Source organism: Megalobrama amblycephala, linkage group LG12 (genome assembly GCF_018812025.1).
Source record: "Megalobrama amblycephala isolate DHTTF-2021 linkage group LG12, ASM1881202v1, whole genome shotgun sequence".
In the NCBI taxonomy this organism is placed as follows: Eukaryota; Metazoa; Chordata; class Actinopteri; order Cypriniformes; family Xenocyprididae; genus Megalobrama; species Megalobrama amblycephala.
In genome coordinates this window covers 4,615,136-4,641,107 of record NC_063055.1, presented here as the reverse complement: position 1 = coordinate 4,641,107, position 25,972 = coordinate 4,615,136, and the positions used below count along the sequence as shown (strand labels likewise).

Below are 25,972 nucleotides of genomic sequence, written 5' to 3'. Positions count from 1 at the left end.
TTTCTTCTTTTTCTGCTCTAAAACGTCTCCAAAACTGCAGTTAAATAACAAGAAAATAAAGAAGTGCAAACACGTGAGGAAGACAAAAATGTGGGATTTCAGGGAGCATTGAAACACTGAAACCGAAATCAGAACATACGTACAAAAAATAAAATAAAAAAGAAACTGTTAAGTTCATTATAAAACAACATTCTAAAAACTTTTAATAAATCAGGCTTTTGTGGAAAAATTGACACTTTTGCAAAATGTAAAATGCATCCTAAACAATAAATAACTCATCGACTCTTCCTACAAGGAAAAACAACAAATCAAAATGGCAACAGCACGCTTAAAGGTGCAATATGTAAGATTTTCTGTCTGCTAGAGGCCTATTCAAAACAAAGGCGTAGCTTGATGACGCCAAGTTTGAGCGCGGAATCTTGGGACATGTGGTCTACACCTCACAGCCAGTGCAAAAGAATCGGGATAGGACTCGGGAAGAAATCATGTTCATGGATGCGATTATTAACATTACTGTAGTATGAAGAAGAGCAGAGTGTTGTGGGAGCTGTACGAGGCCGCTGGAGCGATTGCGCAACTCACGGCTCACGAGCAGCGGAAATTTTATTATGCCACAGTCGCCGGCGCCGCTTCCGTTTTTCCGGTCATGAGTATGAGGTAACGCAGCTCCGTTTATCATATTAGATACATTTGAGTGTGTTGAAAATGTTATAACGTTACTCTGAGCATTCGCTCGGCGGCTGCTGTGAGACACTGTTACACACTGCAGTAAGATAGATTTATTTTAGAATATCATATTAAATATTGGATGGCTTGTGTTGATAAATGGCATGCAGTTAATTTTAAAATGTAATGTATGATGGAGAAAATGCTGTATTACTGTTACTAAAAATAAAGCTGCATCTGATTATGCTATGTTAGCTACTTGACAAAATAGTGTTTTTCTCTGAGGCATGGTAAAGCATGGTACTCGCAAAAAATCAAGAAAATTAGATTTAAACAATAAGACTAAACGTGTTGAGCTATATAACAAAAATTTGTTTTCTGTCTATAAATATATCAAAACAGTTGTTCCCTTGTCTATTAAAACATGTAATATATTAAAGCATCTTTGGTGTTTCCATGGTTTCTACAAAATTAAACCGGAAACCGAGGGTAACGTGGGTATGACGCAACTGACAGGCGACTCACACGTCCCGAATCCTTGGTTAAAACTGCAATTTTCTCACGATTTACAAATGGTTGGAAACATTTGGAATATTGTAAGTACTCAAGTGAACAAAATATATAACTACTGGTTTTTGGATATTTTACTGCAAAATTCTTACATATTGCACCTTTAATACTAAACAATACAGGCGGGAGTTTTGTGCTGTTCTTTTCCAGAATGCAAACAAATAAAAACATTAAAGTATGGAGGCAAATGACGGATAGAGTACTAGTTCCTGTTCTTTGAACGTAGCTTACTAAGTTTCAGAAACACTTGGCAAAAAAACTAAATTTTTGCATTGCATGTTTACGTCACATTTATCAAGGCGGAAATAAATAATTTATTTTGCATTTGAATCTAATTGCATGTAAAGAAAATCCTAATTTATATACTGATTAAATAAGAAAATTACAAAAAAGATGCTGATATTATTTCCAGTTCATTCGTCACATGTGAAATGGATGGTTGCATTGCATTATGGGATACAGTACGTAGTGCAATATGCTGTTGCACATTTTGCAAAATGTAGTAGGTGGTTCAGTGCACACAGAAAACTCTCGTACTATGAATAGTATACATACTGAAGAATTAGTAGTATGCTAGTCTGAACATAGCCAACTATTCCAGCACATAACCCAGTTTAATGCCAAGTCATCCTGAAGCGTATTCATCAAAGCAACACACATTCAAAGAACAGGATGCTAGAAGGATGGGGGTTGGGGGTGGGTGAACGGACTGAAGTGTTGGAGGAAGTGGAGGTGTGCTTGTTGGAACGCATGTCCAGATGCTTGGACCAGTCCCGGAGAAAAAGCCCAAGTTTCTTTAACCCCCCATCCCATCCCACCCCATCCTTTATTTTCCTCTGTGGAGTAAATTATTTTATCCCAGGCTGGTAATGTTGGCCCTGCCACCTGGGGGCGCCACAATGCGTTGAGTGGTACGACGAGGGACGTTGTCGTCAATTTGAGCCCCTGTGAAACAGTGCAAAAATCATGATGTTAATGTTTATAATATCTTAATATCTTCATGGCTTACAGTTGCATTTAGCAGATTAGAGCTGGATGATATTATAGTTTTCATTTTGTGACGATACAAGCAATCAAGCAGTTGAAATGTATAGTATATATATCACCCTATGAGAGTTTACGGCATGTATGCGGATAGAGTTGGACGTACTTTTATATCCAACCTTATATAACAACCTGGGTGATAATATAGTTACATTTTATAATGAAATTTTAAAAATTAGGCAGTTGAGATTTGCTATATACTGTAATACATAATGCTTTATGTGAGTGTACTGTATGCATGTGGATAAAGTTGGATATAGTATATGTCCAACTTTATATAGAGAGCTAGGCGATAATACATTTTGCAAGGATATAAATAATCAGAGATGGTATATATTGCTTCATGTGAGTATACTGATTACTAAGTTATCATCTTATAAATAAAAATAAGATCTTTGGCACTGTGATCAAATAATGAGGCAAAAGCGAAATGCTAAAAATCCTGGCTACTATACTTGGAAGGATATGGTGTGCTCTGTTTGCACTATATATATATATATATATATATATATATATACATATATATATATATATATATATATATATATATATATATATATATATATATTATGCAAATTACATATACTGCACATTCTGAAAAGTGCCTTTGTAGTAAATTATATAAGTTTGTTTTCAAAAATAAGTGTAGGACATTTCGTTGTTTTCTTACCAGACAGGCTGAATCCAGACTGGTGCAGGTTGCGAACTGGTTGAGGAGTAGTTTTGATTGGAGAAGTCTTACCAGAAGTGACAGGGGTCATGATCTTAGGTGTCACAGTGACCTCACACACTGGACCGTCATAAAGACCTCGTGGGACTCCGCGCAGCTCAGCAAGCTGTGAAGAGAGATGCCTTAATTGCTCGAGACAATCGAATTTAAAACATGATTAAAATCATGAATCTCTAATCACTTATGATTAATTAAACTGGGAGTTTTATGTGTGTATATACATCTCTCTCGCTAAATATAATGCATATGTACCCTGCTGCGGGCCTTTATCCTCTTGTAGACGTAGTCTGGGAAGGGTTTACGGGTGATGTAGCGTCCAGAACCCTCAGTGGTGTGCAGGTTCCCGTCCTCTAGGACGATCTTCCCCTGGCTGATCACCACCAGCGGAGCTCCACGCACCTCAGTCCCCTCAAAGATGTTGTACTCCACTGCCTGAGAAAGACAGAACGAGGGAAAAGCTCTCAGAAATTTAAACATTATGTTCTTTAAATGTCTGTCTACTTGTGCTTTTGCAGGCTGTATACTTTCAACAATCTGTAGTACATCCCTTAAAGGTGCCCTAGAATGTTTTTTCACAAGATGTAATATAAGTCTAAGGTGTCACCTGAATGTGTCTGTGAAGTTTCAGCTCAAAATACCCCCCAGATTTTTTTTAATTAATTTTTTTAACTGCCTATTTTGGGGCATCATTAAATATGCGCCGATTCAGTGCGCGGCCCCTTTAAATCCTTGAGCTCCCCTCCCCCGAGCTCGTGACTATAATACAGTGCATAAACAAAGTTCACACAGCTAATATAACCCTCAAATGGATCTTTACAAAATGTTCGTCATGCATACTGCATGCATGCGTCGGATCATGTGAGTATAGTATTTATTTGGATGTTTACATTTGATTCTGAATGAGTTTGATAGTGCTCCGTGGCTAAAGCTAACATTACACACTGTTGGAGAGATTTATAAAGAATGAAGATGTGTTTATGCATTATACAGACTGCAAGTGTTTAAAAAAATGAAAATAGAGACGGCTCTCTGAATATAGTAATAAACGATGGTAACTTTAACCACATTTAACAGTACATTAGCAACATGCTAACGAAACATTTAGAAAAACAATTTACAAATACCACTAAAAATATAATGTAATCATGGATTATGTCAGTTATTATTGCTCCATTTCCATGTACTGAACTCTTGTTATTCAACTATGCCGAGGTAAATTCAATTTTTAATTCTAGGGCACCTTTAAGTAATTACATATTAAATGAACATAAAACATTATGGCAATACAATTTAATTTTTGCTCGCACTGATTCTTTTTTTGTTTCACAAAGGCTGCAATTATTCTGTCTGGCATCATGAAATTGTTACTTCATATTTTCAAAAATCAGTCATGATTAAATTACACAACATGATAGAGTTTATCAAAATACTGCGCAAATTATATATAATCTATCAACAATGGATTATGTAAATTCTCTAATAATTTTAAATATTTTCAGGTGATTTTTTTAGCAAAACTATTTAAATGTATAAAAACAATTATAAATGTAAAACTCCTTTTTTCTTTTTCTTTTCAGCATCATTACTCGTCTTCAGTGTCACATGATCCTTCAGAAATTATTCTAATATTTGCTGCTCAAGAAACATTTCTTTTTATTATCAATATTAAAAACAGTTAATATGTTTGTGGAAACCATTTTTTGGATTCTTTGATCAATTGAAAGTTCAAGAACAGCATTTATTAAGACATTATAAATGTCTTTACTGTCACTTTTGATCAATTTAATGCATCCTTGCTGAATAAAAGTATTAATATCTTTCAAAAAATAATCTCAGTGACCATAAACTGTTGTATGGTAGTGTACAGTCACGAATCCCAGAGGTCACCAGCGCTCAGTGACAGCAAGTGTGACCTCATGATAGTTCACTCTTTCCATATTTGGCCGCATCAGCATCTCATTCCAGTCAAATGAAATCAGTGTAGACTGCAGGATGGGCCTCATTGACAAACAGGAGCGGACAGAGCGAGCGAGTCAGCAGAATATCAAAACAGCTCATAGCAGAGCAGAGGATCATGGGAGTCAGAGCTGGTACAGACATAATGGTGTCGCCCACATTACGGGTCATTTAAAGAGCCCTCGGTCAGACAAGCAGCCTGTGATGCACTAATCTAACATTCAGACCCCGGAGCTTCCTTCTCAGTCCACCAACACTGTTACACCAAAACTCTTCTCACCAGGTGGTGACTCTTAGCAGAGATGATTTTGGTGGCGTCGGGGTCCCAGAGCACCAGGTCAGCATCAGAGCCCACGGCGATACGGCCCTTCCGTGGGTACAGGTTAAAGATCTTGGCAGCGTTGGTGCTCGTCACAGACACAAACTGGTTTTCATCCATCTTACCTGTCACCTGTGAAGCAGAACATTCATCTTAAGGACAAGGTCAGAAACCTTTTACGGGAATGATACAGTAATAAGAGGTACATTGATTTTTTTTTTTTTTTTTACCAAAGTATAGGTATAGCGTGTTGTGCACACCATGAAACAGAATATTACTTAAATAAATACAATAAAAAAGTACCTTTTATTAATATAAATTAGAGCTGCACGATTCTGGATAAATTGAGAATCATGATTTTTTTGTTTTGTTTAAAATTGAGATCGTGATTCTCCCGCGATCCTGAAGAAAAAACATTAGACAACTAAACAAATTAACATGTAATTTACTAGAGATTTTGAATGTGAATGAAGGAGTCAATGTCTCATTCATAAACACTTGTTTCATTATCGGATGAATCAGCGTTTGTGAATGAATCTTTTGAATGAATGATTGATTCAATGACAAACACTTTTTTAAACTCTTGTTTCTTGTCACCACCTCCTGGCGTAAAAAAGATAAAACATAGAGGATAAACAAGATAAAATACTGTACATACAAGTCTCAAAACTTAAAAAAAAAAGGTGATTTGCTCTATTTTCATCACTACCAGATATATTTTGGTCATACCTAAACAAACTTTTATCTCCTTAAACATTTGTTCCCTGTTATTTAAATGTTTATAACACATAAATAATGATAATGTGTGGTTGAAAAGACTGTTTGTGAAGCTGTTTCATATAATATTTTTACATGGCAGCTGCTGCAGTGTGATGATTGTACTTTAAAAGGTTAACCAAAGTCTATAAAGTCTGGTTTAAAGTCGTTTCACATCACAAGCGTCAGAGGAGCATGAGCAGTGCTTGTTTTCACTGCCAATATCAATGAATGAAAGCGTTCACATCGGAAGAGTGACGACCGACCCTTTCAACATGGGCAGTGACAAAATACATGCTTCTCACGCTCCGCTGACGCTTGTGACGTGAAACAGCCATGGTAATAGACATAGCAGAATCGTTGTCATTTAGAAACAAGATCATTTCCTGCTGAAATCCACCCGCATTTGGAAGGTTTACAGGTGTTAAATGTCAAGCCCTGCTAATAATAATAATTAATAATAGTAATAATAAGAAATATAGCTGCGAGCATCCCAGTCCTAGAAAAGAAATATTTACAATCAATACAGGCAATTTACCATGGGATATTTATGGTCTATAAAGCTTTTTAACAGTTATCGAGGTTGAGCCAAAATCCTAGAACTAGTTTGCCAAAGTTGTTTTTTAAAATAATCTCCAATATTTAACGAACGATTCGATGGACAGCGGCGGTCCTAGAGGCAAAGTTGCTAAGAATGTGGTACGAATGTCGTGGGCATGTGCGATGCACAATCCTTTACGCATGTGAAAAACGCAAAGGCGCCCCCTGGTGTCCGAATTCTTTGGAATTTCTCAGAGGCTTCTAGGGCCGTGAGCCAAACAGGCCCAGCGAGTTTGTTCCGATCGGCCTCCGTTAACCTTGTCTGGTAGCTGCTCAAACTTCATTGGCTGATGCAGGACATGTTTTTTGAGATACGTCAATGTCCTCATAGACAGTCATGGCACCTTGGATGAAGACACTGCATGCCAATTTTCAAGTAGATCGGACTAACGGTAAAGTAGCAATAGCCATTTTTTTTTTTTTTTCTTGTTACAGCGCCACCAAGTGGCCAGTCGCAGTGTCCTTTTTCATGCGACCACAGAATGAGCTCTTACATATGTGTGCCAAATTAAGTGAAAATATCTCATTCCGTTCACAAGTTATAGCCATTTTAGTAAAAGTGGCTCCACCCACTTTGCTTGTTTTGGAGGCCCTTAGGGACCGTGAATCGGAAACTATTGACAATCAGACTCCAGAGAATCTTGCTGCACTGATCCGGACTAGATAGCAAAAGAAGGTTTTTCAAAAAATCCAAAATACCCAACATTTTCGACTTGGCTGTCTTGAGCCAAGGATTCCAAAGACACTTGAGCCTACACCTAACGGTTTAGGAGCTATGAGCTATTCATACTTTTCACCACTGTAGCGCCCCCATCAGGCCGAACGGGGCAAGCCTTGGTGACATACTACCAGCCCTCAAAGTTTCAAGTCTCTACGACTTACAGTTTGGTCTGCCGATCACTTTTAGGGGAGAATGCTGATCCTTAGAAATTTTAACAATTACAATAGAGTTTCAGCGCTACGAGCTTGAAGCCAACATGGCTTATCTAATCAGATGAAACTATTTTACAAATGAAACTATTCATTAATAAATACCCATTTAGGCTGCATTAAATCTAAAAAGATAAGCCCATGAAAAGTATCAAATGATTTTGAACTGTAAACTCCTCATGTCTCATTTAATCTGGATCTGTAACAATACATATAAACATATAAAGCAGATAAACTGTCTCTCACCACACACTTGTCCCAGATGATGGACATTCTCTCCTCAGTGCCGTTAGTTCCCTCTGGGATCAGGGTGAAATTATCCTTGCCAACGGCCCTTTGGGAGGTGTTGAAGGTGCAGTGGGCACTGCCAGTCACCTGCAGATCACCACTGCACAGAAAACACACGCAAAACAGCTGTTTCAAACACTGGCAAACAGTAATGTTTTTGCAGATGGCAATATAAAGTCATTTCTTTCATAGTCATTTGTATTTTAGTTTGTTTGTCATAAGAATAAGTGTAGAGAAAAGCTCACAGTAGGCTGTTTTTTGTATAATGGTGCCCTCTAGTGATCATCCCATAAATGTTCTTCCCTTAGCAAGCAGGATAACGAATGGCTGACCATAATGAATGACCCCTGTCTGCACACACTCATTGCGGTCCAAATACCCCCTGTAATCTATGTCCCATAATGCACTAGAACAGCTGTGGACACACACCAGGCCAGCAGGGAGTTGAGATAGTCCGGGGTGGTGGGGTCAGGGCTGAGGGGTGGAGATGTGATGTAGGCTGCAGCTTTGGCCCAGTTCTTGCTCCAGTAGTGAGTGCCGTCTGTCCCCAGGCTGGCGGAGATGGGCTCCCCGTACACCACGGTACCTGCGCGGGGAAAGCACTGGGTCAGGATCGCTAGAATGGTTTGAAGAGCTGTTCGCTGCTCAGTGAGCACAGCAGATTTAAGAGCTACTTCATTCTTCATACTTAAATGCCTCGTGCTCATAAGCAGACGATGCTGTTTCAAACTCTAAAGAGTTGTTTTGCTGTATAACATCTGCTGAAAAAACAGCTAAAACCAGCCAATGAAGGATGACTGGACGTAGCTGGTTTAAGCTGTTCAAGCTGGTGTTTAGCTGGTTTTAGTTAGTTGGTCAGCCAGTTACCCAGCCTCACCTGCTAAAGAAGTGTGAAAACCTCTTTAAACCAGATGGAAAACCATCTTAGTCTGGTTTTAGCTGGGGGTTTTTCAAAAAAACAAAACAATTATACTTATAGAAAATGAAGAACAAAGAATGTGCATCAGGTGTGTTTTGCTCTTTTGATTTTTTTTAGTTAATTTATGAAGCCACTGTAAACTTTATCATTACATATTATGTTGTTATATTATAACGCTACCATATTTTATGCAGGCAATTAGCTTACTTCATTGCAAATAGAAAAGCCGGACAATGCCACTGCTAAATACCTATAATATTGTGGTATTCCGCCATGTTTCTCACTGACACGCCCCCAGCGTGTACAGATCTGGGCTTAAAGAAAATCCCGAACTTCCCACTCGTATTTACGACATTGTGGAGCCATTCATGTGGGTTCAGCTTGTAAATACGATCTTTCTGACATGACTTGAAGATAAAGGTACACTATGTCACTTTTTTTTTTGTTCAAAATGACCAAAATTCAAATAATGTTTCAATACATCAATGCTTCTTCAAAAATGTGTTTTTGTATTACCCTGATTCACTATGGTAAGCCTTTTATAAGTGTTTATATTTTAGACCTGGAGGGATTGTTTTCACAGGAAATTGCGTACTTGCGTCACTCGTCTGTGCGTGTCTCGTCATAACCTTAAAGTACACATGAAATCAAAATTGACCTTATTTATTTTGTTAGCTCAAATTGCTAGTTTTGTGGTGATCAATTCATCCTTGCAAGTCAATCCACACAAAAAAATTGTTTGGCTTCGTAATATTTAATCAAAATCTGAAAATGCTCCTCCCTTCTGCAACGGTGCCCCTTCTCTGATGACGTCAGTTTGACGGCTTGGGTTGTAAACGCTTAAACCACTCCCCTGCAACCGTTAGTCTGCTATGAGCGAGAGATGGAGAGGAGGAGCGCTAAAATAAAACTCTGCCCTCTATTCAATATTCCGTTTCACTTGGAAATACGTCACAGCACTGGAGAAAAGTCGTTTGCAACTTCCGGTTCACTGAAAAGTTGCTCCGCCCACTTTGATGTTTGTCTGGTGTGGGAGTGGCTTAGGTTAGTTGTCACAATGAGTGAGAAAGGTTGACATGGAGCAGCTAAATCTCGAACCTCCAGGAATCACCCGTTTTAAACAAACACCAAACAGAGGAGAGTCTGCTGGCAAAAAGATAACGCAACAGAGTTTGTAATAAAACAAGAATCAACATTGGCTTTTCAGAGATGGGGAGAACTGAGGGATTTGAAATGTTGTAAATGCACCACAGATATGGTGTTTTTATTACTCAACAGGTTAGTAAGGTATTTTATTGAACCGATAAATTGCCATATGTAGCTCTCATTGTAAAGCATTATCTATTGTGAAGGGTCATATTCATCCGCATGAAGCACAACCAAAACAATGTTCTTCCTCTAAATGCATGCGTTTTGTTTTTCAACCACTTGAATGTCAAAAGTTACATAGTGTACCTTTAAGATATGAAAAAAGTTAATTTATCCTGTTTTAAGGATACTGAGATATTTTTTGTCATAAAAGACTAATAAAAACTCCCTTCTAAAGGCCCGTTCACACAAAGAATGATAACTATAAAGATAACGATAAAGATATAGTTCTAAAAATCATTCTAAATATAAAAGAATAGCAGAGTCCACACCACAGCTAGCGATAATGATATAGAGAAATTATATCACTGGGATCACTTTCAGAATTATTTTTTTTCAGCTCTTGAACGATAAAACACTGACAGCCAATCAGAATCCATTCATTTAAGGGGTCGCGCATTCTCCACTTTGCGAAGAAGAACTGCCGAGGTCCAGAAAAAGTTTTCAAGGATACTTTAAACAAAATGGATATATGGAAAACAATCGGTCATACGCTCGGAATAAATGCTGAGAAGTATTAATGATGAGATCATTATGCCAGGCTAGCAAACAGTGTAAAATAAAATTACCTCAGATATCCAGCGCTGGTTTCGACAACATTGTCTTGCTTCCTTTGAAGTTGCAGTGAAAAAGACTAGGCGTTGTTTTTAATTCCACTATATTGACACTATATTCAAGCATGCTGAGGACATCTGCTGGTTAAAGCCATGTAAATGCAACAAGAAAAGCAAAAACATGTTGTACACACTTTGAAACTGCAGCGCGAGTGCTTAGAATAAACACACCGTTATTGTTTGTTGGTGTGGACGCAAATATAGTTATCATTCTTGGTGTGAAACAGCAAAGGACCAGTCTAAGGTTTAACAGGTTGGTTTTAGAGGGGTTTTGGCCACTTCTTTAGATGCTCAGGCTGGTCTTAGCATCTTAAACCATCTACATCCAGCTTAAACCAGCTTAATCCAGTAATACTAGTAAGCCTCTGCTGAGAAAAAAGAGCTGGTTGGCTGGTCTTAGCTGATTTTTTCCCAGCAGAGGCTTACTTGTATTACTATTTGGAACAGCATTTGTGTTGGAAGTTGCCTAAAAATGCTGTCTAGGTAGGCAGCTCAGTAGTGTCTGGAACATCGTCAATGTCAAATGGCCTCTATTTAGGAGTCTGTTAATAATTTGAGAATAAAAGCCATGTGACAACTTTTTCCAAGCGCATCCAAGGGTTAGTGGGATGTTAATCAATTCATGGGACTTTTATATCAAACATCTGATGTACCTTTTTTCCTAGCCTGGGCGATGACATCAGCAGCACTCTTGCTCATCACTTTGGTGATGTAGAGCGGACAGTTGGTCTGGTTGGCGATGGTCACAGCCCGGTTGACGGCCTCGGCCTCCACCTATAAAACATCGGCCGACACTCACTGACCTTCAGATGAAATTACAGACGCAGCCGAGGTAAAGTGCTGCTCAGCACCTCCTGAACGCTGACTGCACTTTATGTGCGCCAACAGACTCGGCTAAAGGTTTCTGGAAGGCTGATGTGTCTGTGATACCAATGATCAATGACTTTGGCAGCAAAAACTGTGGGAAAGTGGAAAGTCTGAACTCCCCTGATCCCTAAAGGGAAACAAACCATAAATGTGTTTTAGTGCAGTATGTTTGAAGGTTATTTTGGAAGCGTTTTCGGGTCTCGGTGTACGTGCAAGGCCGACGATGTGCTAAAAACCTCCTTCCATGTGGTGCACAGCTGTAATTGTGCAGTAAATGTGTTCTGATGGTGTATTTGGTGTGGTGTGATGTGCTCTTGATTATAGCATTATAGTCAAGGTGCATGTGAAGCGTTTTACCTCCTCTGGGCGGCTCAGGACGTGTCCCTCTGGACCAGTAATACCTAATCCCAGAATCCTCTTCTGCTCCTAAAAACAAAAGAGAGCAAAAGAGGTTTATATGGATTTCACCATATCAAAAATCCATTACAATTTGGCATATATGACTCCAATTTATCATTACTGTAATACAGACATTTTACTTTATACTATCTTAACAATCCCCAAAATATGTATATTTTTTCCTTTTTTGAGTTGCTATACTGTATATCAAATTCAATATAAAATTCAGCATTGCCATCACAGGAATAAATTACATTTTAAAATATATTCAAATAGAGAACAGTTATTTAAAATTGTAATAATATTTCACTGTATTAACTGTATTTTTGATCAAATAAATGCAGCCTTGGTGAGCATAAGTGACTTTTTTCAAAAACAGAAAACTGGTAGTATATTTATACATGTTGAGATCACCTCAGCAATGATGTCACCGTTCTCTGCGTGCACCTGGGCGATGGCTCCCATGTCCCTGATCACGCTGAACACCTCATACATCTGTAACAGACAGGAGAAACAACACTGGGTGTGTTTTCTGTGTTTCTTCTTCTGCTCTGGATCTACGGCTACAGGAAATGTGGTGAACTCTCAGATCACATCAGTGCATGGAGAACTCATCATTACTGTATTCTCAACACCAAAAACACAGAGATCTTGACTTTATGAAGTAAATACACTCACAAAAAAGTGTCTAATCCACTTTTAAAAGCATAATTAAAGGCATATGCATAAGAAATCATGCTATATAGTCATACCTGAGAGTCATTTAGCTGGAAAATATCCTTGTAAGCCAAGTAGACCAGGAAAGAGTTGACGCCTGGGAGAAAAAAGACCATGATGTTAGCCATCATCAGACATGGACACACATACAGAGAGGAGCTGCTAGAACAAGCAAGGGTGAAGTAACAGGGTCACAGACTTTGAAAGTTTAAAGGTGCAGACTGTCTTGTAATGATTCTTCCTTTGAAAATGTGTGTAATTTGAGCCATAAAGTGCCTAAATCATCATTTTCATGTGGGAATACTGTTCTAGGTGGATAAACCTACTCACTGATGTAACATTTTGACATTATTTTCATGACAATTAACCCTCCTATTGCATTTAGGTCAGGTTTGACCCAGAAACGGTGCATAAAAATTTATAAAACATTGCAAATGGATTAAGGGCCCTATTTTAATGATCTAAGCACATGGTTTGTAGCTCATGGCCAGGTGCATTTAGGGTGTGAACGAATCCTCTTTTGGTAGTTTAACGACGGAAAAAATGGTCGGCGGGTTGTACCTAGTCTCTTAATGAGTCATGGGTGTGTTTTGGGCGTGACGTGCAATAAAGTCTCATCTCTCATTCCCTTTAAAAGCCAGTTGCGATTTCACCATGGCGGATTACCATTTACATGGCGGAATTTGCAAGCGGAAAGACTGAACGCTTCTCCAGTGAGGAATCCTTTTATTTTTAATATTTAGCATGTTTGTGTGCTGCTGCGCATCCCTGTGTGTGTAATAAGCAGAGTGTATGCACGTTTTGCACCCACCTGTAGGTGCATATTACTAACATGTTCTTTAAATAACAAAAAATTCATGTTCTTTAAATAACAGACCAGGTTTCAGTTGGTCAATGGCGCAGTGGTTTTCAGTTGCCTCAAAATAGCAACACGCCAACAATGCGCCTGAACACACCTCGTTTTCAGACCAGCACGCCCATGGGTGCACAGATGGGCGTGAATGCATTTGCTATTTAAACAAAGTAGGCACTAGACGTAAAAAATGATAACTGCGTCAGGCTGAAACTAGCAAAAAACACTTGCGTCGAGCCTGCCGTCGCCGGGTGTATGATAGGGCCCAAAGACTTATGTGAAAATACACATTTTTAAAAAAAAAATATTTTTTAAGAGATATAACCATTTAAATGAAAGTATAACACTGTTCCAGGTGAATTTTGAATTGTGTTTTAAATTTTAACTGCAGTAATAACATAGTAAAACACGGTAACATTCAAAACTTTGAAATGGTTGCACATTCACTCATTAATGAGAAGTTACTGATCAGATACAATACGGTTTTATTTGAAACATATTAAGTTATGACTGTATTATAAGCTCACATTCCACCAGGTCAAAACTGACCCGGGAATGCAAAAGGTGTATAGAGATTTTTAATGCAATAGCAGGAATTTGGCTCCAAATTCTTATGACTGTACTGCAGACATTTAGCTTTCTTGTTTATTCTAAATTATTTATTATTTTTGTATATTATATTAATTCTCAGAGGTGATTTTCGTAATGTTTTTTTTTTTTCATTAAAAATATATTGATCATTATTATTTTACATTTTTAATCTTCCTCTGAAAATGTGTGATTTAAAGTGCCTAAATCATCACTTTTCATGTAGGATTACTGTTCTAGGTGGACAAAGTTAGTTAAAGGTGCCATCGAACATTTTTTCACAAGATGTAATATAAGTCTAAGGTGTCCCCTGAATGTGTCTGTAAAGTTTCAGCTCAAAATACCCCATAGATTTTTTTAACTGCCTATTTTGGGGCATCATTAACTATGCACCGATTCAGGGCTGCTGGCCCTTTAAATCTCGTGCTCCCTGCCCATCAAGCTCGCGACTCTATATTACAGTGCATTTACAAAGTTCACACAGCTAATATAACCCTCAAATGGATCTTTACAAGATGTTCGTCATGTATGCTGCATGCATGCTTCGGGTCATGTGAGTATAGTATTTATTTGGATGTTTACATTTGATTCTGAATGAGTTTGATAGTGCTCTTTGTCTTAAGCTAACATTACACACTGTTGGAGAGATTTATAAAGAATGAAGTTGTGTTTATGAATTATACAGACTGCAAGTGTTTAAAAATGAAAATGGTGACGGCTCTCTTGTCTCCGTGAATACAGTAATAAACGATGGTAACTTTAACCAACAGTAGCCTACATTAGCAACATGCTAACGAAACATTTAGAAAGACAATTTACAAATATCACTAAAAATATCATGATATCATGGATCATGTCAGTTATTATCGCTTCATCTGCCATTTTTCACTATTGTTCTTGCTTGCTTACCTAGTCTGATGATTCAGCTGTGCACAGATCCAGACGTTACTGGCTGCCCTTGTCTAATGCCTTTCATAATGTTGGGAACATGGGCTGGCATATGCAAATATTGGGGGCGTACACCCCGACTGTTACGTAACAGTCGGTATTATGTTGAGATTTGTCTGTTCTTTGGAGGTCTTTTAAACAAATGAGATTTACATAAGGAGCAGGAAACAATGGAGTTTGAGACTCACTGTATGTCATTTCCATGTACTGAACTCTTGTTATTCAACTATGCCAAGGTAAATTAAATTTTTAATTCTAGGGCACCTTTAATAATCAATGATGCAACTTTTGTATTTGGATTTTTCTTTATATAAACAGTGACTTGCACATACAATGTGAAAGTTAACGGATTTACCCACATCACATGGTCACGACACAAGAGTATTTTATCACTCTAATCTCATGTTAGTATATAATGTTTAACTCCTGCAGCTAAACTTTTTAATATGTGTGTATTTGTCAGTGGAATATCTATAGAACAATTTAAAATATTCTTCTATATTTTCATTGCACATATTTAAGCTGCAAATGTTTTGGCAATACAAATGCAGTATTTTTCATGCAAGTTAAAGTGATGTTGACTTAAAGGTAAAGTATGTAGTTTCTATGACACTAGCAGCTCCTAGCTGAATGTCTCAACAGCTAAAAGTAGGCTACTTTCAATAAAAGGTCCAACATATTAGGAATACTTTTAGCTGTGTTGCGATGTGTCATGAAATTAGGCAACTGAGTAGCTAACACTGTCTTGAGCAAACATGATTGTCCCATTTGTAATCTTCACCGGGCATTTTTTGACACATGTGATAAGTGTGAGGAACATACCGTGATCTTTGACCAGCGCCTCGACCTCCTCCTGCATGCCCTTGTGCCACTCCGTGATGTCCACATGGAGAGAGTAATCACAGCAGGACTTGTGGTCGGCCCACTCCCTCCACTGATTAAAGGCAGCGATCAGACTAACGCCGGGCTCCGGGACCACATGATCGACTGAAACACACATCAAAATCTAAATATAGTGATACTATATACTTACGGTGAGGAAACTTATGTATAAAAAGTAAATGGAAGGACATTGAACTTCAGCATTAAACTCATCCCACACATTTTGGACACATAATATTCAGTAATATTATCAATTTGAGCCCTTTGAAGCTGCACGGAAAATGCAATTTTCCTCAAATGTCCTCAAAAACATTAATTTCTTTTCGACTAAAGAAAGAAAGACATGAACATCTTGAATGACATGAGGGTGAGTAAATTATCAGGGAATTTGAATTCTGAACTGAACTAATCCTTTAACATCCACTGAGACGTGACATCTGCTGAGCTGGAGCTAATGCTACAGTAAGTGCTAATGAGAGGGCTGTTATTATAACTTTTTTATAATTATCACTCATTATATTGGTCTGTCTAGTTGCTGAGGTGATGACTGACACTCGGCCAGGGTCATATACTGGATCTGTTTCGGTCTGAAACACAGCTGTGGTTCATTAGCACTGATTCTGTGTGTAAATTCAGACAATAGTAACACAAACACTTTTGAGAGCTCATGCAGAACATATTAGCCAACATTTGCCACAATAAATGCTATATTTATATTTGTTTTAGCTTCTTACTGGGTGGATTTGCATCATGGCAGTAGCATTTTATTCTTCGATGCATCATAGTACAGCTTCAGTGCTTTTAGAGAAGGTTCACAAGAAGTACTGAGGCTGTACTATGATGGATAATGAAGAAAAAAATGCTATTATGATGCAAGTCCAAAAAACCTGGTAATACCATCATGCTTTTGGAACGTTTTTGTTAGCGCATGACAGTCAGTAAAATATATTTCTGTAAGTGCTGCCAAAGTTCACATCTGACATTAAAGGGATAGTTCACCCAAAAATGAAAATTCTGTCATCATTTACTCACCCTCAAGTTGTTCCAAACCTGTATGAATTTCTTTCTTCTGCTAAACACAAAAGAAGATATTTTAAAGAATGTTGGTAACCAGACAGTTGACGGTAGACATTGACCATAGTATTTTTTTCCCTACTATGGAAGTCAAAGGGTACCGTCAACTGCTTGATTGCCAATGAGTAAATGATGACAACATTTTCATTTTTGGTTGACCTATCCCTTTAATTAAATGTGTAGTGGTATTATACTCACAGATCAGTTTATAAAGCAAAAGGCAGATAATGTAATTGATTATATGTCTAATTTATTCATAAATCAAATTCAGATAAAATTTACATGGTCTGTAAGTAGAAATTTGACTATCATCCAAAACATATTAGAGTAGCACTTTATTTTACAGTCCTGTTCCCAATGTACATACTATGTACTTATTATAGTAATTGCAATAACTAGGTACTAACCCTGAACCTACCCCTAAACCTAACCTTAATCTACGTAGATACCTTATATTACCCAGTACTTTCTTGGGTAAGTGCACTGTAAGTACACGTACTGTAAAATAAAGTGCAACCCATATTAGATATGCATCATTTTGTTCAACATTTTGAAATTATAATTGGGGCAAATTACTGGAGAAAAAATAGACAAATTAATCCTGTTAATAACAAAAATCATTAGATTATGATTCATAATTTTAATAACCTTAAATTGCATATAAATTATTATTATCTTTGTTATTATATATACATACATATACACACAATTTTATATATATATATATATATATATATATATATATATATATATATATATATACACACATATATATATATATACACACACACACACAATTTATATATATATATATATATATATATACTGTACATACACATACACTCATAATTTTTATAATAATAATATTAAATATATATATTTTAAAAATTGCATATACATTATTTTATGGTTCTTTTATTTTATTTTTGTTATTATATATACATACATATATGACCTGTATATATATATATATATATATATATATATATATATATATATATATATATATAATAACGTATATTTTTTAATAAATCACATATAAATTCTTTAAAGATCTTGTTATTAATTTTTTTTGACGTACTGATCATAGTGGTGCCGCCAGCGAGAGCAGCTCGTGTGCCCTGGTAGAAGTCGTCAGCGGCTGTCATGCCCCGGTCGGGCATCTGGAAGCGGGTATGAACATCAATGCCACCTGGTATCAGCATCCTGCCGTGGGCGTCGATGATCTTCACGCCACCAGGAACTATGAGGTTTTCACCGATTTGCCTGGAGAGAGAAAGTGAGCGTCACAAAGGTCAACAGGTCATCTCTACTGTTAGTCAACACTTCAGAAGATGAGATAGACTAGAAATTAAATAATAATAAAACACTTGCTTGATGACTCCATCCTCCATATAGATGTCAGCATGGAAAGACTGATCATCGTTCACTATCTTCGCACCTTTGATTAGAAGACGGTCACTCTGTGAGAGAGAGACAGAGAGTCATACAAAAACTGCCTTTATTCCCAGCAGCTGTATGCATCTATTTATACAATCATCGGACTGTAACTCAATAGGTCTCACATGCTATCAGTTTAAGCACAGAAACACTTTGTTTTTGCATAGTATGAACAATAAAACAAAAATGCATGTGCATATTTCACAGGAACATTTCCTTCACCGGTGGTTCTTAAATGCCACAAACCCACTGCTGCTTTATACAGTTTTCAGTTATATATAAATACTATAAAAATACTTCATTAATTAGTTCATTCGTTCATTCGTTTATTCATTCATTCAAGTTCAGGCATGACTCCTGCATTTCATACTCAGGAATCACTTCTTAGTGAATTCACTTTTTTGCCTTTAAAATGCCTCTGTTATGCTATTTTAAAGGCTCCTAATTTCATTTTTGAGTCTCCTAACAGGTTTACATGCATCCAAGGTCAAAAAACACTTTAATTTTCTCATAATATACATTGTAGCATCAGCTCTTTTTTTCAGTGTCTGAAACGGTTAGATCAAGTATTCGGTCTCTCTAAACCCCACCTGTCTGAGAGCCTGCTCTGCTCCGATTGGTCAGATGGTTCAGTCTGTTGGCCAACCGCTTACATTAAGTGCCAAAATCGAAAAGTCCATTACCATCTGAATTTCAGCTCTTCCTAAGCACTTGATACTCAAGCTGCATCCGAAATCGAATACTTCTCTACTATATAGTATGCAAAAAACAGTATGCGAACAAAGTGGTATGTCCAAATTCATAATATTCGAAGAACATTAGGCGAAAAGTACCCGGATGACTTACTACTTCCGGCGAGATTCTGAAGTGCGCATTCGATGGATACTTTACTATCCCATGAGGCCACGGGAGAGAATTTGTGAATGCAGTTGAAGGGACGTTGTTACAAACCTACATAGGTTTGAGCAGGAAGACTGGAATTACCGATGACTTGTTTCAGGCAGTTCAGAATCGATTCTTTCTTTTTGGAAACAATAACTCCTTTTATCGTTTATTTTTATCTTTGAAACTTTGCTGACTTTTTACATTCACGAACAGCTATATTACACACTATATGAAAGGTAATGTGTGAAAAAAAGCATTGAACAATGATGTGATTTGATTTGATAAATGTCTTAGCATGACAAGGTCACTGTAAGAAACAACCAAATGAGATGCAGATCTCTTCAACTGGAGACTCAGGACTGCAGAATCCTTTTCTAAACCACACCATGCACTAAAAAAAATGACCGACAAACACTGGACATCAGGTTCAATCAGAGCTGAAGCATAAAGATCGCCGAGGCACATCAGAAAAACACAGTGATTCTTATCATGCTAAATGGATTCTGACAAGCCATCATGGGCCCAAACGTCATTTAAGGACACCGCCATTGACTGCAGCCCGCATGCTTTCCTCCTGTTGAGACACGCAGTTTAATTTTTTTTCAATCACTATTGACTTATTGAATGCCCCAGTATTTCCACTTTAACCCATCATGACAGTGCCTTTCAAAGGCATGATGGGAATTGTAGGGGGTTTAAGAAGATCTTAGTTGCATTGTGCTCTGTAATTAATGACTTGAAGGGATAATTGTCAGGGAAGTCTTAATCTGTAGCTGGTTGACTGCTAATGAGTAGCTATCGTTGAGCCGTGTTTCATGATTCTACTGTAAGAAAAGAGCCTGTGTTGTGGATAACAAGACAACGTTGGAAACACTGCTGAAAAGTCAAATATTTACGATTGACTGCAATTAAACTTAACATGCTTTACAATTATATCAGAATGATTGTATTTTACAAAACAAGCACACATGAACGGCACAACAATGCTGTATTTACCAAAATCCCAGGAAACCCTGGGATTTCTTTAAGCCTTATTTCTGAAATGTCAGTTATCATTTCAATAAATAAGTTTTCATTGCGAATGTTGACTTTACAATTTAGTATGTACACAGTTTGAGTACTGTTGATGATGAACCTACTATTTGAGGCAACAGGCTTGCACAACAAACTACATTTCCCATCATTCTCTGTAGCAACACAGTTAAAATGATAAATACAATTCACAGATGAAGCACCAATTACACACTTTATGTGCATCATTTGCTCTTTATTATGTTCATTAGGGGTGATCGAAATGACCAAAATCTTATATCACAATATGAATCATTTTATTTCATTAAAAATATATATTACGAAAAAAGCTAAAGTAAGGATTTTACAATATTTTTTATCACTCTGGAAAAAAAATGGTGTAGAATTTACTTTGAAACAATTTTCACTCAGAAATTGCTAGTAAATTTCACAAAAAAAACAAGTTTGAATTAACAACATTGAATTAAAAGTAACAGTGAATTCTTGTAACACTGAGTATTTTTACTTTTTTTATTTAATTTTTAATGACTAAATTTTAGATATCACTGAAATTTCACAACTCTCGACACCAATTTCGATTTCACAAGAAAAAAATAATACTAACCTATTCTAAGTAAACAGTTTAATGAAGACAAGTAAACCTGGAGTAAACAAGTAAGATAAAAACAAGAAACTAACAACAAGCAACAGGACAAATAAATATAACAGACAAATTAAATAAACAGTAATTTATATTTTTCAAGAAGGTCTAATTCAAAACCCCTACTGGATGACAAAATCGGTTTATCCTGTCTACCGGTATATCGCCCAACCCTATGTTCAATTATTGCTAAAATATATTTTTTGATTGTTGTTAGTGAAAAAGAGAGAATTGGTTTATTCAGACCAAAATACCCTGAACACACATTGCAATTTTTTTAACTATTCATTCACATTTTAACCAGCTACATCAGCTAGCTAACATAATCTAAGTATACAGTATATCAACCCAGTTTGAGAAAGAATGATCATGCAATTACTTAAACATCCAAACGGAAATGAGGCCTTGTCTGTCTCACTGCTTTACTATGACACACACAGAGTCTCCAGACTTTATCATCATAATCGGCTGTGCCACAGAGCGCTGAAAAACATCTCACAAACATCTAAACCATCTTAACTTTGTTAGTCACAGTGGAAGGATTGTGGCTCGCTGGAGCTCAGGCAATCACGTGGGTTATTTGTGATGTTTATACAGAGCTGGAGATCAATGTCAGAGATCAAGATGAACTCGTTTTATTCAACCGTGACAGGACTTGTGCTCTGGAGTTGTTTGTTGTTCACTCTTCTACACAAATCCATTACTAGTGCTGCGTCTAGACAAACGCTGGCTCATTCTGCAGCTGGCATTACGGTCCAAAGGCTCATTAAAACAGACCTTTACATCTGCTTTACTGCTGAGCTCTTGGCTTATTCAGCAGTTGTTTAATGTTCTAATGCATATTCAGGAATACTGACCAACTAAGAGGATTGAAGATGGTAGGCAATATTTAAAATCTTCAGAGGTGTAAAAAGTACTCAAAAATGTTACTCAAGTGAAAGTACAAGTACTGAGTGAAAATTTTACTCAATTAAAAGTAAAAGTATCTGTCCAGGATCATACTCGAGTAAAAGTAAAAAAGTACTACATTAAAATTGTACTTGAGTATTAAAAAAGTAAAAGTAACAGCAAGAATGAAAACTAGAGATTCTTGTTTAAGCTTTTAATCTCTAAAAACATGAAGTCAATGAACCACATACAAAGTTTTATCCTCCTTTAGAACTGTTTGTGTTTAATTGTATTTAATTATCAAACTATAAGACTACTACCTAATGCCAGTATGCAACATGCTACTCAAAGTTGCAAAACCTCGGATTTAACTTAAGCAGAAGCTGATTGTCAAAATTGTGAGTGTCAAGCCTAGCTCTTTTGGGGCTAAAAATCAATCCTGCAGTGCCTGAAACACAGGCCAGATATCCATCCAACTCTTTGCTGGCTTCATGTGTTGTCTGTTTCAAAGAAGCGAAAAAATCTTCATCATCAGATGAACTGTTGGCCATGGGTGCTCTTGATTCTGTGGCTGATTTTTGACTTCCTCCATTTTCTTCCACTGACTGTTATACAGTGGGTAGGGAAAGTATTCAGACCCCCTTAAATTTTTCACTCTTTGTTATATTGCAGCCATTTACTAAAATTATTTAAGTTAATTTTTTTCCTCATTAATATACACACAGCACCCCATATTGACAGAAAAACACAGAATTGTTGACATTTTTGCAAAAATTTTGATTTATTAAAAAAGAAAAACTGAAATATCACATGGTCCTAAGTATTCAGACCCTTTGCTCAGTATTTAGTAGAAGCACCCTTTTGATCTAATACAGCCATGAGTCTTTTTGGGAAAGATGCAACAAGTTTTTCACACCTGGATTTGGGGATCCTCTGCCATTCCTTCTTGCAGATCCTCTCCAGTTCTGTCAGGTTGGATGGTAAACGTTGGTGGACAGCCATTTTTAGGTCTCTCCAGAGATGCTCAATTGGGTTTAAGTCAGGACTCTGGCTGGGCCATTCAAGAACAGTCACGGAGTTGTTGTGAAGCCACTCCTTCGTTATTTTAGCTGTGTGCTTAGGGTCATTGTCTTGTTGGAAGGTAAACCTTCGGCCCAGTCTGAGGTCCTGAGCACTCTGGAGAAGGTTTTCATCCAGGATATCCCTGTACTTGGCCGCATTCATCTTTCCCTCGATTGCAACCAGTCGTCCTGTCCCTGCAGCTGAAAAACACCCCCACAGCATGATGCTGCCACCACCATGCTTCACTGTTGGGACTGTATTGGACAGGTGATGAGCAGTGCCTGGTTTTCTCCACACATACCGCTTAGAATTAAGGCCAAAAAGTTCTATCTTGGTCTCATCAGACCAGAGAATCTTATTTCTCACCATCTTTGAGTCCTTCAGGTGTTTTTTCAGGTGCAAACTCCATGCAGGCTTTCATGTGTCTTGCACTGAGGAGAGGCTTCCGTTGGGCCACTCTGCCATAAAGCCCCGACTGGTGGAGGGCTGCAGTGATGGTTGACTTTCTACAACTTTCTCCCATCTCCCGACTGCATCTCTGGAGCTCAGCCACAGTGATCTTTGGGATCTTCTTTACCTCTCTCACCAAGGCTCTTCTCCCCCGATAGCTCAGTTTGGCCGGACGGCCAGCTCTAGGAAGGGTTCTGGTCGTCCCAAACATCTTCCATTTAAGGATTATGGAGGCCACTGTGCTCTTAGGAACCTTAAGTGCAGCAGACATTTTTTTGTAACCTTGGTCAGATCTGTGCCTTGCCACAATTCTGTCTCTGAGCTCTTCAGGCAGTTCCTTTGACCTCATGATTCTCATTTGCTCTGACATGCACTGTGAGCTGTAAGGTCTTACATAGACAGGTGTGTGGCTTTCCTAATCAAGTCCAATCAGTATAATCAAACACAGCTGGACTCAAATGAAGGTGTAGAACCATCTCAAGGATGATCAGAAGAAATGGACAGCACCTGAGTTAAATATAAGAGTATCACAGCAAAGGGTCTGAATACTCAGGACCATGTGATATTTCAGTTTTTCTTTTTTAATAAATCTGCAAAAATGTCAACAATTCTGTGTTTTTCTGTCAATATGGGGTGCTGTGTGTACATTAATGAGGAAAAAAATGAACTTAAATGATTTTAGCAAATGGCTGCAATATAACAAAGAGTGAAAAATTTAAGGGGGTCTGAATACTTTCCGTACCCACTGTAATTTCCTGGTCAACAAAGAGCTTAGAACCCAAGAGGTGACACTCTGATACTTTTTAGGCAACAGTCACTAGATGGCGCTCCGGTAGCGCGGCCACCATTATGGGGTGAAAATACTAACTGGACCATTGAATCCTTCACACCCAAAATCGGTGAATTTCACTGCCAAATCAGAAGCACAGTAGAACAGTTTTTTAAATTAAGTCACCAGTAAATTGTATGGCTCCTACAGTAAATGTTGTATTGTCTTATATATGTTTTATTTTACCAGTTGTGGAATCCAACCATTCATCCATCTGAGGTAACGCAGTTAGCCTACTTTATTGAGCATTTTCATTTTATGAAACTTTACACATTTTTTAATAGTAAATTAATAATTAATTAATTTAAGATCATCATGTTTGCAGCGAACAATATATTTCAGACCTAGTGGAGTAATAATAATAATATCTAGATCTGAACTGAAATAAGCTATATTGTACGTTTTAATGGATCACGCTACAAACATAATGATCTTATGATCTGCTGTGTCCATTATCGCATAATTCCCACTTTTGGACACTTTTGCTTCAATGGACATTAGACAACACTGCAAAATCAAGCTGTTATATTCATATATTTATTGTCCAACATTCCCAATTTTTCTGATGCATGTCATAATTTCAATTTCATATGTCGGTATTAATTCAGTGTTTATAAGTCTAATACTAATACTAGATCTTTTAAAGAGTTTTAACCCAAACTGACTGAGAGCAAAAAAGTTTTTTTTTTTTTTTTAAACAAAGCAGCTGATATTGCCATAGAAACTAGTGGACTGCCAAGTCGCCTTCACCCCAAAATGGCGGAAATGCAAGGCCGCTGCTGGCGCAGGTGTTGCAATGGAACATTCTGTTGAGTGTCGCTTCTTGTTAGTGTATATTCTTTGAGGTCAAGGTGCTGTGCATTGTGGTAATTGATGCAACATGACGTCACTTCCAAATTACCAATGAACATGTCTGACCAATTCCATGGAATGTGAAAATGAATCTCATTGAATAAATAACCTTTAAATTAAACTGGTCATCAGCGCAATTCAATTGGTTTGGTAATAGCAAAAGAAAATAGAATGAAGTGATCTCCAAAAAATAAGTACTTTTTGACTGTAAATAAAATTGTAAGGAGTAAAAAGTACTCTTTTTTCTCAAAAAATGTAATCAAGTAAAAGTATTGATTTTTAAATGTACTCAAGTAAAGTAAAAATCCCCAAAAATAATACTTAAGTACAGTAATCAAGTAAAATTACTCAAGTACTTTACACCTCTGAAAATCTTATAATGATCTTATCTCTTCAGACCTTACTCTACATGAATTATGAGCTTCCAGAACTTCTGACTGAGACTGTGTGTGACCTCCTAATTAAAAAACAGTATAAATAACAAAAATAAGTACAAACCTGACTCCAAAAAAGTTGGGACACTGTACAAATTGTGAATAAAAAAGGAATGCAATAATTTACAAATCTCATAAACTTATATTTTATTCACAATAGAATATAGATAACATATCAAATGTTGAAATTGAGACATTTTGAAATGTCATGCCAAATATTGGCTCATTTTGGATTTCATGAGAGCAACACATTCCAAAAAAGTTGGGACAGGTAGCAATAAGAGGCTGGAAAGGTTAAATGTACATATAAGGAACAGCTGGAGAACCAATTTGCAACTTTTTAGGTCAACTGGCAACATGACTGGGTATAAA

General features: G+C 37.2%; 1 protein-coding gene across 1 annotated transcript in view; it reads right to left on the bottom strand.

Annotated features, from left to right (window-relative positions):
* Positions 1-1,045: 1,045 nt before the first annotated feature.
* Positions 1,046-25,972, bottom strand: part of dpysl2a (dihydropyrimidinase like 2a) — a 37,748-nt gene continuing 12,821 nt past the window's right edge. The window contains exons 2-14 of the mRNA XM_048210454.1: positions 18,463-18,551; positions 18,170-18,354; positions 15,955-16,119; positions 12,779-12,840; positions 12,441-12,521; positions 11,985-12,053; positions 11,414-11,534; positions 8,289-8,445; positions 7,818-7,959; positions 5,247-5,417; positions 3,263-3,442; positions 2,951-3,116; positions 1,046-2,181 (exon numbers count right to left, since the gene is read on the bottom strand). Coding sequence (XP_048066411.1) covers positions 2,090-2,181; positions 2,951-3,116; positions 3,263-3,442; positions 5,247-5,417; positions 7,818-7,959; positions 8,289-8,445; positions 11,414-11,534; positions 11,985-12,053; positions 12,441-12,521; positions 12,779-12,840; positions 15,955-16,119; positions 18,170-18,354; positions 18,463-18,551 — 1,680 coding nt within the window. The 3' untranslated portion in view covers positions 1,046-2,089. The remainder of the gene's footprint in view (positions 2,182-2,950; positions 3,117-3,262; positions 3,443-5,246; positions 5,418-7,817; positions 7,960-8,288; positions 8,446-11,413; positions 11,535-11,984; positions 12,054-12,440; positions 12,522-12,778; positions 12,841-15,954; positions 16,120-18,169; positions 18,355-18,462; positions 18,552-25,972) is intronic.